This window comes from Artemia franciscana, chromosome 6 (assembly GCF_032884065.1).
Source record: "Artemia franciscana chromosome 6, ASM3288406v1, whole genome shotgun sequence".
NCBI classification, from domain to species: domain Eukaryota; kingdom Metazoa; phylum Arthropoda; class Branchiopoda; order Anostraca; family Artemiidae; genus Artemia; species Artemia franciscana.
In genome coordinates, this window is record NC_088868.1 from 30142187 (window position 1) to 30157520 (window position 15334).

The 15334-nt window shown below is 35.0% G+C and overlaps 1 protein-coding gene across 2 annotated transcripts in view; it reads right to left on the reverse strand.

Annotated features, from left to right (window-relative positions):
- LOC136028298 (galactosylceramide sulfotransferase-like) overlaps positions 1 to 15202 on the reverse strand; it is a 63101-nt gene extending 47899 nt beyond the window's left edge. Inside the window, exon 1 of one of the 2 annotated variants that reach the window (XM_065706054.1) lies at positions 14789 to 15202. Coding sequence is in view for 1 of the 2 variants with exons in the window: in XM_065706053.1 (XP_065562125.1) it covers positions 14701 to 14828 (128 nt within the window). In the remaining variant the exon portion in view is untranslated. Of the gene's footprint in view, positions 1 to 14700 lie in introns of both variants that reach the window. The other variant, XM_065706053.1, reaches the window with a different exon arrangement.
- Between the last annotated feature and the right edge of the window lie 132 nt (positions 15203 to 15334).

Below are 15334 nucleotides of genomic sequence, written 5' to 3' on the forward strand. Positions count from 1 at the left end.
GCACTTGATATGCTCTACCCAATACCTTCTAGGGTTGGGCTGCAAAATTACTGAACAAGACGGACATTATACCCGTAGACAAGACTGTGTCAACGTTACTCAAAGATGTTAAGATAAATAGCCAGGCTGTTGAGATTGTGAGGCGGGTCAAATATCTCAGGTCAATTACATAATCAAATGGTACACTTTACGCAAAGATCTCAGCCACATCATCTAAGGCAGATTCCGTGTTCGTAAAGATTCATAGAGCAGTTTTCCCCAAGCCTAAATTAGTCACAATTCCAAAGCTCGATTTTATAGTGCCAGAGTCTCAAGTTTCTCGCTGAATTCCTTTGTAACAAAAGGCTGGTACAATCTGCAACACTGGGATCCTTGTGACTTTCAAACTGGCAAATCTCTAATCGAGCAGAGGCCCGTTCTTTAAGGTGTTAGGGCACCTGCTCCGCTTCCCACTAGGAGCCACTGCAAGGACCTTCCCTGATCTCAGTTCCTCAGAAAATAGTTTGTAACGTCCTCGGGTGGTAACACGGACCATATAGACTGAATAGGAAATGCTTAGCTTAGGACATGGCCACTTTGATGAGACCGACGGCCTTACCAAAAAGTCATCTAAGCTGGAGACGCTGTGGAGTAGGAGTGTTGTTTAAACAAGCGAAAAAGCGCTCCGAGCCTAAATTATGTTTGTGCATTAGGGTCTCCTTTACACAAGAACATACGAATGCAAGTTTAAAGTCGTTCATAAGAAATGGTGTTCGTCCCTTTTTCGGGCCCAAATTGTGGGGTAACTAGTTTTCTTCTAATGTTTTCTTTTTGGCAATGAGGATCCCTTGGTTCAGAGATTTACGGTAGTAAGTTTCAAGTCGTTCGGATAAAGCTTTTTTAACGACTTTTTCGAATGTGTTTTGGTGAAACCAGTGTTTTCTACCTTTTCTTGTACATTTGGTTTCTTTGACCCATTGACGTAAGGATGTAAGCTCTAAGTAGATATATAAAAAAAAAAAAAATTGACAGTTTTTGACCACAGTTCGACGAAAACAATATTTTGTGTGTTCAGTATTTTATAGGTTAAGGTCCCGTTGTGACCATAACCCTTTGAGCCCTTTGAAACCCTTTATTTATAGGTTAGGGTACCTTTCCCCAGAAAAACTGAGGTTCCCAAGTCAATAATAATTAATAATAATTTATTTGTTACCCGCTTGTTTTGACAAATTAATCGGAGTAAAAACATTAAGGAAAGAAAAACGAAATAACACAAACAATACAATTAATACAGTCTAATCAAAGGGTGGTAAGGGCCCAAGCGTTGACAGGCCTCAGCACCTAATCTAGCATAGAGTTTTTTATAAGAAAAAATAATATCAGTGGCACAAAACTTTCTGATAATCTTCTGATTTCTATAAGAACGCGGCAGATACAATAAATATTTACAATAACGAAAATACATAACTCTTATGCCCTGCAAATCTTGATTATTAAACAACGGGCGCAAACCGGAAAGAAACATTATAGAATGATCGCAATATGTAGAATAAAGTCTGGATAAAGCCTTTCGTGAAAATCTGCCTCGGTTCGGGACAATTTTCGCGTACCCCTTTTTAAGTTTACTTTTAATATCATTTAGCCCACAGGATCGAAAAGCCGATAAAGATGAACAAATACTAATACCAAGCCACCGAATCGAAGAAACGAGCTTAACTGAAAAATAACCACAATCAAGATCACTACTTTGATGCTTAGCATTAAAAACTAAATATTCACATTTTTCAGTATTAAGTTTGAGGCCGATTTCCTCAAAAGACTTAGAAACAAGCTGGGTCGACTTAATTAGGCTAGATCTAGTGTGGCTGATCAAAAGTAAATCATCTGCATATGCAATGTACGAAAGATTAGTTAGGCCTAAAAAACATGATGGATTAATACGTGGCAAAACAGAATAAAGACAAGCATTAAAAAGATAAGGGGATAAGACTCCTCCTTGCCTAAGACCAGAACGGATGGGGATATTACCAACGTAGGTGTCACCTGACTTGAGTCGAACATATGAATTAGCATACCAAAAACGAAGAGTTGATATAATAGATACATTTGCACCAAGTTGGATTAAAGAATACCAAAGTTGGCTATGGCATATTGAATCAAAAGCTTTTGAAACATCGAGTGCACAAAAATGAACCTCAAAACCATTTTTATACGCTTCAAGTAATAGCGAAACTATAGCACGATGAGCATGTTGGCATCCTATATACGGCTTGAAGCCAAACTGATTAGACATATAATCTACATTAGACAGGAGATCAGGGAGCAAAACATATTCAAATACTTTACTTAAAGTACAAGCAACCGTAATAGGCCTATACGAAGCGCAACTAGTTGGGTCCTTACCACGTTTCAAAATTGACGTGATGTTACCAACTAAAAAAGAATCAGGGACTAAAGAAGAGCATAAACACATCTGAAAAAGTAACTGCAAGTGATAAACTAATTCCTCCGAATCGGTGTTGAGGTGAAAAGCACTGATCCCGTCTATATAATGAGATTTCGATTTAAGTCTCTCTACACTTCTTTTGACACAGTCAACACTAACGGGAGGTACATGACCTTGAATGATTTTGTTAGGCAACAGATTAGAACAGAGCTTGGCAAAACGAAAATGAACCGCATATATCACTGTATCGAAAATGTTACTATAATGATTGATCCATGATACATTAGGGATTCGGTCAGCCGTAGGCGATCTATCAAACTTCGCGACATTAATCACTTTTTTCCACTGGCTAGGAGACTTAGGAAATTCAGCACCATTGTACCTAATTTTTCGAAGATAGCGTTTAAAATCAAGCTTTGTTCTTTGTTTAATATCGAAAACATTACCCCTTAAGGGGCGGCCGCAAGCTATCCAAATTTTTAGCCACAACTTAGCCCGATTTTTTATTGTTTTAAGCTCTGGGTCATTCTTCCAAATTGAACTTCTTGTTTTTGTTCTAAAGCGACATAGGGGAACAGCTACTTCTTCAGACCTCTTTAAGCACGATACAATGTGGCTATAATAAATATTAAGCTGAATTCTGGGTTGTGGGGACCCAACGCTTGCACACAACAGATTAAAAGGGACTTTAATCGTTGATAGAAGGCTAACAAGCGTAGAAAAATAAAGAGGCCAGTCAGCTTTGTTCCATTCTCTTTTAGAAATCCACTTTCTAGAATTGGGACGAAGGTTCTTCTCCGCAGTAGCATTAAGGGTAACAGTGAGGGATAGGGGGAGATGGTCGTAATCACGTTCATCCTGATCAATATGGACTTCGCCACAGATGAGACCAGAAGAAACGATACAATGGTCAATGTCTGAAAGTGAGCCACTATTATGGATATAGGAATGGGAGGCATCTTTCTTCAAAATTTTGTAACTATTCGGTAAGGAATCTAACAGAAGCTCAGCCCGCACTGATGAAAAGCCAATCTCAAATATCCCTTTATTCTGTTAAAATATTATGTGTAAGAAATGGCAATTTGCAAAATTTACAACCCTAGCTCCTGGGGCTACACGCGTCATTTTATCCTAAGAGGTATATTTACTGGGTAATTCCACTATTTTGATAAGAAAACTATATGAAAATTTTAATCAGATGCAATCAGAGGTTACGAGGGTACCTCATGGCAAAAAAGGGCAGAGGAGGGGGTTTTACTCTTCAGTCACTTTTGAACCTTGAAATGGGCTCTGGGCTCTAGAATTTTTAATTTTCAATCAAAAAGCACCATCCCATTTTTTAAGACCAGAATATACAATATTAAACTGTCTAAAAAATTAAAGATTTTAACTCACTTTTAGAGGTGCAAATTTCGTCGAAGGGAGTTTTCTAGCTATAGCAACCCCTAGGAGATCATTGGAGGGAAGTGGAGTTTCACACTGTTGAAATATTTTATCCCACCCCACCCCCCATCCCTAATGTGCAAATATAGCCCAAATTATATATTTTACATCTATTCGGTTACTTTTCTTGTCTTTTCTCGCGCTAAGTGAAAAGAAAGGAGCTAGTGAAAGAAAACGGCTTACAGCGCGTAAATGCATGAATAAATTGAGCTTCAGGGGGTATATGATACAAGCACCGAATTTTGAGTTATAATATATCCTATTCTTATGTATCGAAGCAATCAAACAATTCGTGGTAACGAACTGTAGTAAGGAGTAAGCTGGAATTGGAGGGCAGCTAATCCCCCTCCCACGCTCATTGTTTCACGGCTCAAAATTTCAAGATAGCCACTTTGTTCAGCATTGTAAAAAATCTAATAACTATGTCTTTGAGGACGACTTAATCCCCCACAGTCCCCGGGGGAAGGGCAGCGCGTTATGAACTAGTTGGACTGAACTAGTAGGCTGCAAGTTATAACCCGTTGTTTACACATAGCATTGGTTTATCTGAAGCATACAGACGTTTTCAGGGGGGGGGAATGTTTCTAGTGTTGGGGAGGTAGTTACGTGAGAGGATCTTTCCGTGGAGGAATTTATCATGGGAGAAGAGAATTTCTATGAAGGGGACGCTGGACTCTCCAGCATTGCTTAGAAAAACAATGAGAAATTAAATAAAAAACACATTTTTTCAACTGAAAATAAGGAGTAACATTAAAACAAAAAACAAAGAGAAATTTATATGTGGATTCGTCCCCTCCTCAATACCTCGCTCTTTACTCTAAAGTATGTTTAGTAATTAAAAAAAATCTATTTATTTTAATTAAATGGCCTTTGTGATTCAGGGGTCATTCTTAAAGAACTGGAACAAAATTCGAGCTTTAGTATAAAGAGCGAGGGATTGGCGAGGGGGGAACCCCTCATATGTGTAATAAAAATGTATAAAAGTTGCGAAAATAATCGTAAAGAGTTGCACATTGAGGAGGGGATAGCCCCTTTTATATACGGAATAATTTCTGTTCGTTTTAAGTTTTAATGTCGCTCCTTACTTTCAATTAAATAAAAAAAACAAGTTTTTTTAAATGAAAGTAAGGAGCGACATTAAAACTTAAGACAGCAGAAATTATTCCGTATATGAAAGGGGCTTTTCCTCCTCGACACCCCGCTCCTTACGCTAAAGTTTTTTATTGTTTTAAAAAGTAGAGTTGCGAGAAAGAATCAAACTTCAGCGCAAGGAGCGGGGTGTCGAGGAGGAAAAGCCCCTTTCATATACGGAGTAATTTCTGTTCGTTTTAAGTTTTAATGTCGCTCCTTACTTTCATTTAAAACTTAGTTTCTGAAAGTTTTTGAATTAATGCATGTCTGATTTTGGCTCTCCGTACATAAATTATTAAAATGAAATTTGCATATTAATTCTTTTTTTGGCTAAATGGCTTTCTCTTAGTTTTGATCAGACGATTTTGAGAAATAAGGGATGGGGAAGGAGGCCTAGTTGCCCTCCAATTTTTCGGTTACTTAAAAAGGTAACTAGATCTTTTAATTTTTAACGAACGTTTTTATTAGTAAAAAACATACGTAACTTAAGAATTAACTTACGTAACAAACTTTTATATTCTTATATTTTTGATTATATATATGAGGGGGTTGGCCCCCTCGTTAATACCTCGCTCTTCACACTAAATCTTGTTTTATCCCAATTCTTTAATAATGACCCCTGAATCAGAAAGGCCGTAGAATAAATAGTTGAAATTACTTAAAAAATTTTTAGCATAAAGGGTGAAGTATTTATGTCCTCCTAATACCTCGCTCTTTATGCTAAAGTATTTTTAGAGCCCCTCATATGCGTAATAATCTCTGTTCGTTTTAAGTTTTAATACTTCTCCTTACTTTCAATTGAAAAAACTTTTTCATGTTTATATTTTCATTATTTTTTTTTATAGTAATGCTAGAAAGTCCTGCGCCTTTTTCATTGAATTTCTCTTCCCCCATGAAATATTCCTCCAAGGAAAGATCCTCCCATATAGCCCGTTCCCCTGAACCCCACACCCAAACCCAAAAAATCCCCCTGATAACGTCGGTACACTTCCCAGTAACCATTACTGTATGTAAACATTGGTCAAAGTTTGTAACTTGCAGCCCCTCCCCCAGGGACTGTGGGAGGTAAGTCTTCCCCAAAGACATAGTTATTATGGTTTCCGACTATGTGGAACAAAATGGCTATCTAAAAATTTTGATCCGTTGACTTTGGGGAAAAAAGGAGCGTGGGAGGAGGCCTAGGTGCCCTCCAATTTTTTTGGTCACTTAAAAAGGGCACTAGAACTTTTTATTTCCGTTAGAATGAGCCCTCTTGCAACACTCTAGGAGCACTTGGTCGATACGATGACCCCTGGGAAAAAACCGAAAAAACAAATAAACACGCACCCATGATTTGTCTTCTGGCAAAAATTACGAAATTCCACATTTTTGTAGATTGGACCTTGAAATTTTTTCTATAGGGTTCTCTGATACGCTGAATGCGATGATGTGATTTTCGTTAAGATCCTATGAATTTTAGGGGGTGTTACCCCCTATTTTCCAAAATAAGGCAAATTTTCTCAGGCTCGTAACTTTTGATGACAAAGACTAAATTTGATGAAACTTATATATTTGAAATCAGCATAAAAATACAATTCTTTTGATATATCTTTTAGCATCAAAGTTCCGTTTTTTAGAGTTTCGTTTACTATTGAGCCGGGTCGCTCCTTACTACAGTTCGTTACCACGAACTGTTTGATTAAGGAAAAAGTTGTCTTTTTACTTAATTAAATACAAAAAACTAATTTTTTTTAGCTGAAAGTAAGGAGCGACATTAAAACTTAAAACGAACAGAAATTACTCCGTATATGCAATGGGTTGTCCCCTCCGCATTCCCTCGCTCTTTACGCTAAAGCTTTGTTTTAAAAAGTAGAATTGTGGCAAAGAGTCAAACTTTAGCGTAGGGAGCGAAGGATTGCGGAGGGGACAACCCATTTCATATACGTAGTAATTTCTGTTCGTTTTAAGTTTTAATGTCGCTCCTTACTTTCAGCTAAAAAAATTAGTTTTTTTTTCATTTTATTTCTGAACGTTTTTGAATTAATGCATGTTTGGTTTTGGCTCTCCGCACATAAATTATTAAAATGAAATTTGTATATTAATTCTTTTTTTTGGCTAAATGGCTTTCTCTTAGTTTTGATCAGACGATTTTGAGAAATAAGGGGTTGAGAAGGAGACCTAGTTGCCCTCCAATTTTTCGGTTACTTAAAAAGGCAACTAGAACTTTTAATTTTTAACGAAAGTTTTTATTAGTAAAAAATATACGTAACTTAAGAATTAACTTACGTAACAAACTTTCATAACCTTATATTTTTATTATGTATACGAGGGGGTTTGTACCCTCGTTAATACCTCGCTCTTTACACTAAATCGTAAGTTTTGTCCCAATTCTTTAAGAATGACCCCTGAATCAGAAAGGCCGTAGAATAAACAGTTGAAATTACTAAAAATACTTTAGCATAAAGAGCAAGGTATTTATCTCCTCCTAAATACCTCGCTCTTTATACTAAAGTATTTTTAGAACCCCTCATATGCGGAATAATCTCTGTTCGTTTTAAGTTTCAATGCTACTTCTTCCTTTCATTTGAAAAAACTTTTCATATTTATTTTTCATTGTTTTCTTATAGTAATGCTAGAGAATCCTGCGCCCCTTTCATTGAATTTTTCTTCCCCCATGACAGATTCCTCCAAGGAAATATCCTCCAACATAGCCCCCTCTCCTCAGCCCCACCCCCAAACAAAATAAAATCCTCCTGAAAATGTCTGTACACTTCCCAATAACCATTACTATATGTAAACACTGGTCAAAGTTTGTAAGTTGCAGCCCCTCCCCCAGGGATTGTGGGGGAGTAAGTCATCCCTAAAGACATAGTTATTATGGTTTTCGACTATGCTGAACAAAATGGCTGTCTAAAAATTTTGATCCGTTGACTTTGGGAAAAAAAGAGCGTGGGAGGGGGCCTAGATGCCCTCCAATTTTTTTGGTCACTTAAAAAGGGCACTAGAACTTTTCATTTCAGTTATAATGAGCCCTCTTGCGACATTCTAGGACCACTTGGTCGATACGATGACCCCTGGAAAAAAAAACAAAAAAACAAAAAAAACAAACAAATAAACACGCACCCGTGATTTGTCTTCTGGCAAAAAATACAAAATTCCACATTTTTGTAGATAGGAGCTTGACACTTCTACAGTAGGGTTCTCTCATACGCTGAATCTGATGGTGTCATTTTCGTTAAGATCCTACGACTTTTAGGGGGTGTTTCCCCCTATTTTCCTAAATAAGGCAAATTTTCTCAGGCTTGTAACTTTCGATGGGTAAAATTATACTTGATGAAACTTATATATTTAAAATCAGCATTAAAATGCGATTCTTTTGACGTAGCTATTGATATCAAAATTCAATTTTTTAGAGTTTTGGTTACTATTGAGCCGGGTCGCTCCTTACTACAGTTCGTTACCACGAACTGTTTGATAGTGTTAAAGAATCGGAAGGAGGCTCATTTGAAGAGAAAAAAAAGCTCTAGAGCTCTTTTTAAAAAGTATCAGAAAATAAAGGGACGTTTTTTGCGGTTTTCTGACATAGAACAACGACTTTGCCTCAAAGGGGCCCAAGGCTGTCGAGGGAAAAGTTTGCGATATGCAATTGATTTGAAATTATCGAAAAACTTTTTGTTGAGGTTTACAGTTGCAGTGGCAGAAATGGCACGCTGTAGCGGCTTTGCTCCTAAAGATGTATGACAAACATGAAAAAATTATAAATTAATTATATATTTAAATAGCTGAAATAACAAGGGTAATACCATCCAGTGAACAGAAAAGAAGCCAAAATGATAAAAGTAGATATCTCGGCAAGGACCTCCGGCAAGCCGTCTTCAATGCTCAAAAAAAGAAGAAAAAAACATAATCTTTTGAAGTAAGCTCGAGCAGGTTAGAAGAAACATTGAATCAAAAAAGAAAGAAAAAAGCCAGAATAAATGAAAGACCATTCACTAATTTGATTGGGCAAGAATTGTCTGTTTAGCGATTGACTTAGCATGCCTACTTGCCCGATTTTCATTAAAATACGGCCAGATGATCTTAATTTAAACTAAGAAAAATGTTATTTGAATCTTTTAATATTAAGTTATTGTAAACTGGGTTTATAGGAATATCTCCAGTATCTCTATTTAAAACAGGGTCTGTGTTTATTAATTTCAATTGCCTTCCTTAAAGATTATGGTAAGTCAGTTGCTGTAGATATTAAATTTACCTCATCAAAAAGAACCAAATGGTCTGGACTTTCAAAGATGTGGAGGGCCAAAATAGAATCAAAATCCTTGTTTTATTTTCACATCTCTAATCTTGTTTGGCCCTCCATATCATTGGAAATTCAGATCATTTATTTATTTATTTATTTTTTTACTTTATATAGATGACAGTTTATTTTGTTCAGTCATACTTTATTTTGAAAGTAAATACGCTAAGTGAACCCTTTTTCTCCAAGCAATGCTGGGCAAAACTTAAATTTTGGTTTAAAGTGTCGAGTTTGAGGGGAAGGTAGCCTTCCTTGCATTTAGGGTTGTCCTGGGTGCGTTATTAAAACGAGTAGGAATGAAAAAAGTGAAAGTGAAAGTGAGTGTAAAGTTTTTTTTTCTAATGAAAGTAAAGAGCGATACCCCAGCGATGCCATCGTCTTACTGAGACCACATACAACTGATCTCTCATTTAAAGAAAGACTTGTAGTTAATGCTTTTACTAAGAAATTATAGTTATTATTTTAACTAATTTTATAGTAAAGGCAATTGCGGAAAAAATGATGGAAATTTCCAAAAACAGCTGGAAATACTGATAAGTCTCCATTTTTCTGTTTTATTTCTTCAATGCTAAAAGGGCATAAAGTATCATATAGAGTTTTAAGGTCAGTTAGAGTTAAAAGGCGGTTCAGTTGAACGAGGGTACAGTAAAATGGAATTGAGCTGCACGAGGATCCAGTTAAACAAGTGTTCAGTTTCACAAGGGTTCAGTTGCATGGGGGGATCCGTTATTCGAGGTTGTGTTGCATGGGGGATCCGTTATTCGAGGTTGTGTTGCATGGGGCTTCGGTTGAGGGAAGATTTGATTGAACGAGATTATAGTTGCACAATGGTTAAGTTACACGGGTATCACTTAAACATTGGTTCAGTTGCATCTAGGGACAGATGCAGGAGGGATCAGTTACAAGGGCTTAGTTGCAGGGTGTTAGGGGCGTAGCTACTGTATTTTTATTGGGGGAAGAAAGAGGGGATGCTATTGGAGTAGGTGTTATTCAAGTGGTAGTGAAAAAAAGTAACTATATAAGAAACACGCTATTTGATGAATTTAAAAACATCATGCAATACATCATAAAAATGGACACATATTTAAAAATCATATTTAATATATATTTAAAAATATTTAAAAATAAATAAAAAATAAATTAAAAAAATATATTTAAGTATCATATTTAAAAATATGGCTTTTGATGCTTGGCGTTTAGTAAAATTGTGTTGCTGTAGACGACATTGCTCATGCAGCATGAGCAAGCATGAGGAAGCATTGTCAGCATGAGCAAGCTTTCGGGTGGTTGAAGGAGAATGTCGTATACACTAGGCTTTTTTCAGTCGAATACGCTGCTCCGGATATTGTAAGTTGTTTCGTCAGACAAAGTAGCCGTCTTCAAGAGAATATTAATGCCACCATGGGTGTTAACCACCCTCTTATCCGGGTAGCCATAGCGCATTGGGTGTAATATTTATTTATTTGTGTTGAAGTTAAATGTATTTTTCTCTTTTCTTTTGTTACTACACTTCATTTCCTGTATTGTGGGCTAGAAATAAACAATAATAATATTCATTTGCTCTTACTTTTAAATGGATTTTGACTCTGTAAGATTTAATTTTTTACGCTAAACTTTTAATGTACCAGATTTATTGAAATATCATATTTGACTTTACATTATATGAAATTGTTTGTGGATTCGCCGATTAATATTAATAAATAGCATTGATATCAGCAGGTCACATAAAGCCAAAACATAAATCAAAGGCAGCGCATTAGCGCTGTCTAAGTAAAGATACAGGAAAAGTTAAAGCATCACCTCAGATTGTTTACAATTATGTTGTGAAATAATCCACACAATTAAACAGCGGCTGTATTTCAAATTGAAAGCATTCGAAAAAAAAGTTATATTCATAATCCTAACCTAACCTAATCCTAAAAGTTATATCCTAACTTATTCTTTGGGCATTGTTCGACAAAGAATATCCAGACAATCTGAAGAATTCTTGGCATCATTGCGGCAGAAACCTTGAATTAACTAAAAATTATATGGGACGCCAATTGGAAGGTGAAATTTACTCCTAGAGTTTGGAAATTACCTTCCCCTTTGTATTTTTGCTTAAAAAAAAAACGAATTCTATAAAAATTACACAAAACGTTTTCTTTTGTAAATCAGGGTATGGTGGGTATACATTTCCGGAGGGGGTTACGCTGAATATCGTTCTTATGTTTGTAATTCCCTTCATAAGGAAAGTTCAGTCTCCTAGTGCAGCATGATGAAACTGATAACTAACAGAAAAAATAATGGGTTGGCACCGCTTATGCGTACACACAAAATTTCTAAATTGTGAGAAAAATATACAGATTTTGTTTAAATTCACTCTATTCTCAGCAGACATTTTGTAGAGCATGCTGATGCACAGATAAATGTCCTGAAAGTACCGCTGGAGTTTTGTGAGAGGTCGCTAATTTCAGTCGTAATTCTTAACACATTAAAGTCAATTCCTTTTTTGGAGCTCGTTCAAAGAAACATTTAGAAAAGCGAAAACAGCATAACAATTAAAGGATTCCTACCAAATTCCATGACCAAACTGAAATCGATTTGACTTATTTAGTTATACATAAAAACAACAAGTGTTTTTCAACTGAAAGTAAGGAGCGACATTAAAACTTAAAACGAACACAAATTATTCCATAAATGAAAGGGGCTATCCCCTCCTCAACTTCCCTCTCTTTACGCTAAATTTTGACTCTTTGTCACATTTCTACTTTTTAAAACAATAAAAAACTTTAGCAGAAAGAGCGGGATGTTGAGGAGAGGGACATCCCCTCTTATATACGGAATAATTTCTGTTCTTTTTTAAGTTTTAATGTCGCTCCTTACTTTCAGTTGAAAAAACTTGTTTTTTAATTTAATTTATGAAAGTTTTTGAATTAATGTATGTTTTAATTTTTGCTCACAACGCATGAATAATTAAAACGAAATCTATATATATATATATATATATATATATATATATATATATATATATATATATATATATATATATATATATATATATATATATATATATATATATATATATATGATTTTTTGCCGAAACAACGAAAAAACGAAAATATGATAATTTTGGCTAAAGGATTTTTTCATAGTTTTGATCGGAAGATTTTGATAAAAAAGAGGCGGGGGAGGAGGCTTAGTTGCCCTCCAGTTTTTGGTTACTTAAAAATATAAATAGAATTTTTTTTACGAACGTTTTCATTAGTAATAAATATACGTAACTTACGTGACGAACTTTTATATTTGTATATTTTCATTACATATATAAGAGGGTTCGCCCCCTCGTCAATACCCTGCTCTTTACACTACAGCTTTAATTTCGTCCCCATTCTCTAAGAATAATCCCCGAATCACAAAGGCCGTAGAATAAATAGTTGGAATTGCTAAAAATATTTTAGCGTAAAGAGAGAGGTATTGAGGAGGAGACAAACGCCCTTATAGATGTAATAATTTCTATTCGTTTTGAGTTTTAATGCTGCTCCTTATTTCCAGTCGAAAAAACTTTTTTTTATGTATTTTCTCATTGTTTTTTTTTAAATAATTCTAGAAAATCCTGCACCCCCTTCATGGAAATTCTCATCCCTCTTGATAAATTCAACCATGGAAAGATCATGGAAACGTCTGCACACTTCCCAATAGCCATTAATATGTAAACAATGGTGAAAGTTTGTAACTTGTAACCTCTCCCCCGGGGACTGTGGGGGATTAAGTCGTCCCCAAAGACATAGTTATTAAGTTTTTCGACTATGCTGAACAAAATAGCTATCTCAAAATTTTGATTCGATGACTTTGGGAAAAAATGAGCGGGGGAGGGGGCCTAGGTGCCTTCTAATTTTTTGGGTCACTTAAAAAGGGCGCTAGAACTTATAATTTCCGTTAAAGTGAGCCCTCTTGCGACATTCTAGGATCACTGGGTTGATACGATAATCCCTGGAAAAAAAAACAACAAAAAACACAACAATCAAATGAACACGCATCCGTGATCTGTCTTCTGGCAAAAAATACAAATTCCACATTTTTGTAGATAGGAGCTTGAAACTTCTACAGTAGAGTTCTCTGATACGCTGAATCTTATATTTTGATTTTCGTTAAGATTCTATGACTTTTAGGGGGGTTTCCTCCTATTTTCTAAAATAAGTCAAATTTTCTCAAAGTCGTGACTTTTGACTCATGAGACTAAACTTCATGAAACTTATATATTTAAAATCAGCGTAAAAATACGATTCTTGTGATATACGGTAACTATTGGTATCAAAGTTTCGTTTTTTATAGTTTTGGTTACTATTGAGCCGGGGGTCGCTCCTTACTTCAGTTCGTCACCACGAGCTGTTTGAAAGTAAGAATATCATTAAAAATGTACTAAGTATTACTTTTTTTCGATGATTTCTTTTTCATTGATAAAATTATATTCACTGTATGTCTACCTTCTTATTTTTCAATGATTCCATTTCTGTCCTATTTGCAGATCTAGAGGGTGTATTCATTTAATCTTTTTTGAAAGTTTTAAAACAAGTAAATATAATCTTGAAATGATAGATTTTAGGAAGTAAAAACACCGTCAATATCAGGGGAAAAGATTGACCTGAGCAAATAAGGTGCAACAGGAAGCATAGAATATTTTCAATTTTGCCGTTAATAAGGCTAACTTTTGCTTGATGATAACGTTTCAAATGCAGTACATTTGCAAAAAAAAAAAAAAAAAAAATATTAAGGTGAAAAATATTATGAAGTGTAATGGACCCCTATTTTCCTCGTTTTCCTTATGTTAAACACAAACATGGATTAATTAAAAAAACGAAAATATCTACTAAACATAAAGAGCTAATTTGACACTTCAAGCGAGCAATGTGTTTAAAGCTGTTCAATAAAATACTGTTTTTTCCAATTTTTGGGGATCAACTGCCCCCTAACCTTGCCCCCCCCCCTCAACGACACCACTGCGAAGTGTTACACGAAGGTTCAGACATATGCACACCAGATAGTAGAAACTGACAGACTTGGTTCCTTGAAATGCTGTCCTTGAAAATGATGCGAGTGTATACTACAATACTAAACTCTCATATAATCTAGTACTAATTAGTATATTAATTAGTATATTAGTATATTAATTAATTAGTATATTATTAATTAGTATATTAGTATATACTTAATATATTAGTATATTATATTATATTAGTATATACTTTATTATAGTATATACTTATATTAGTATATACTTTTTGTTCTTAATTAGTATATTAGTATATACTAATTAGTATATAGTTATATAATCTAGTACTAATTAGTATAATCAATACTTAACTCTTATATAATCATATAATCATCTAGTTGCCGGAAAGAAACATAATCAGTCATTACGAACTTTATTCAAGAAAAAAATTACCTAAAATCCACAATGATATGAGTATCTTCATTCTGCCTCTTATTATAAAGGTTTAAGCAAAAAACAGCATATGCACTGAAAAACACACCTATTATTAATAAAATGAAGTAATTCCTTTTGCTATTCATGATTGCAGTTTCAGTAGAAACTTCACACAACTAACAATAATCTAAATGCATGTGCTAATATTTTTGCAATCTCACAACTTTGCGATACAGGAATAACTAGTCTCGAATTGAAACTCAATTACATTCCTCGTGATTAAAATTAAGTGTGAATAGATACACGTGCATGCCTTGTTTTTTGTGCTTTTTAACATACTATAAAGGATTTATGGAACGATTGACTGACGAAGAATAAATTTGATGAAACTTATATATTTAAAATCAGCATGAAAATCCGATTCTTTTGATGTATCTTTTAGCATCAAAATTCCGTTTTTTTAAGTTTCGTTTACTATTGAGCCGGGTCACTCCTTACAACAGTTCGTTACCACGAACTGTTTGATCAAGGATCAAACGTTTCCTCTTTTTCGAATAAAAAAACAACAAAAAAACTTGTACGTTAACAAGGGAGAATGTGTATTAATTACAGCCCTAGCCCAAAGAAATATGTGGTAGGGAGGGGCTATTGT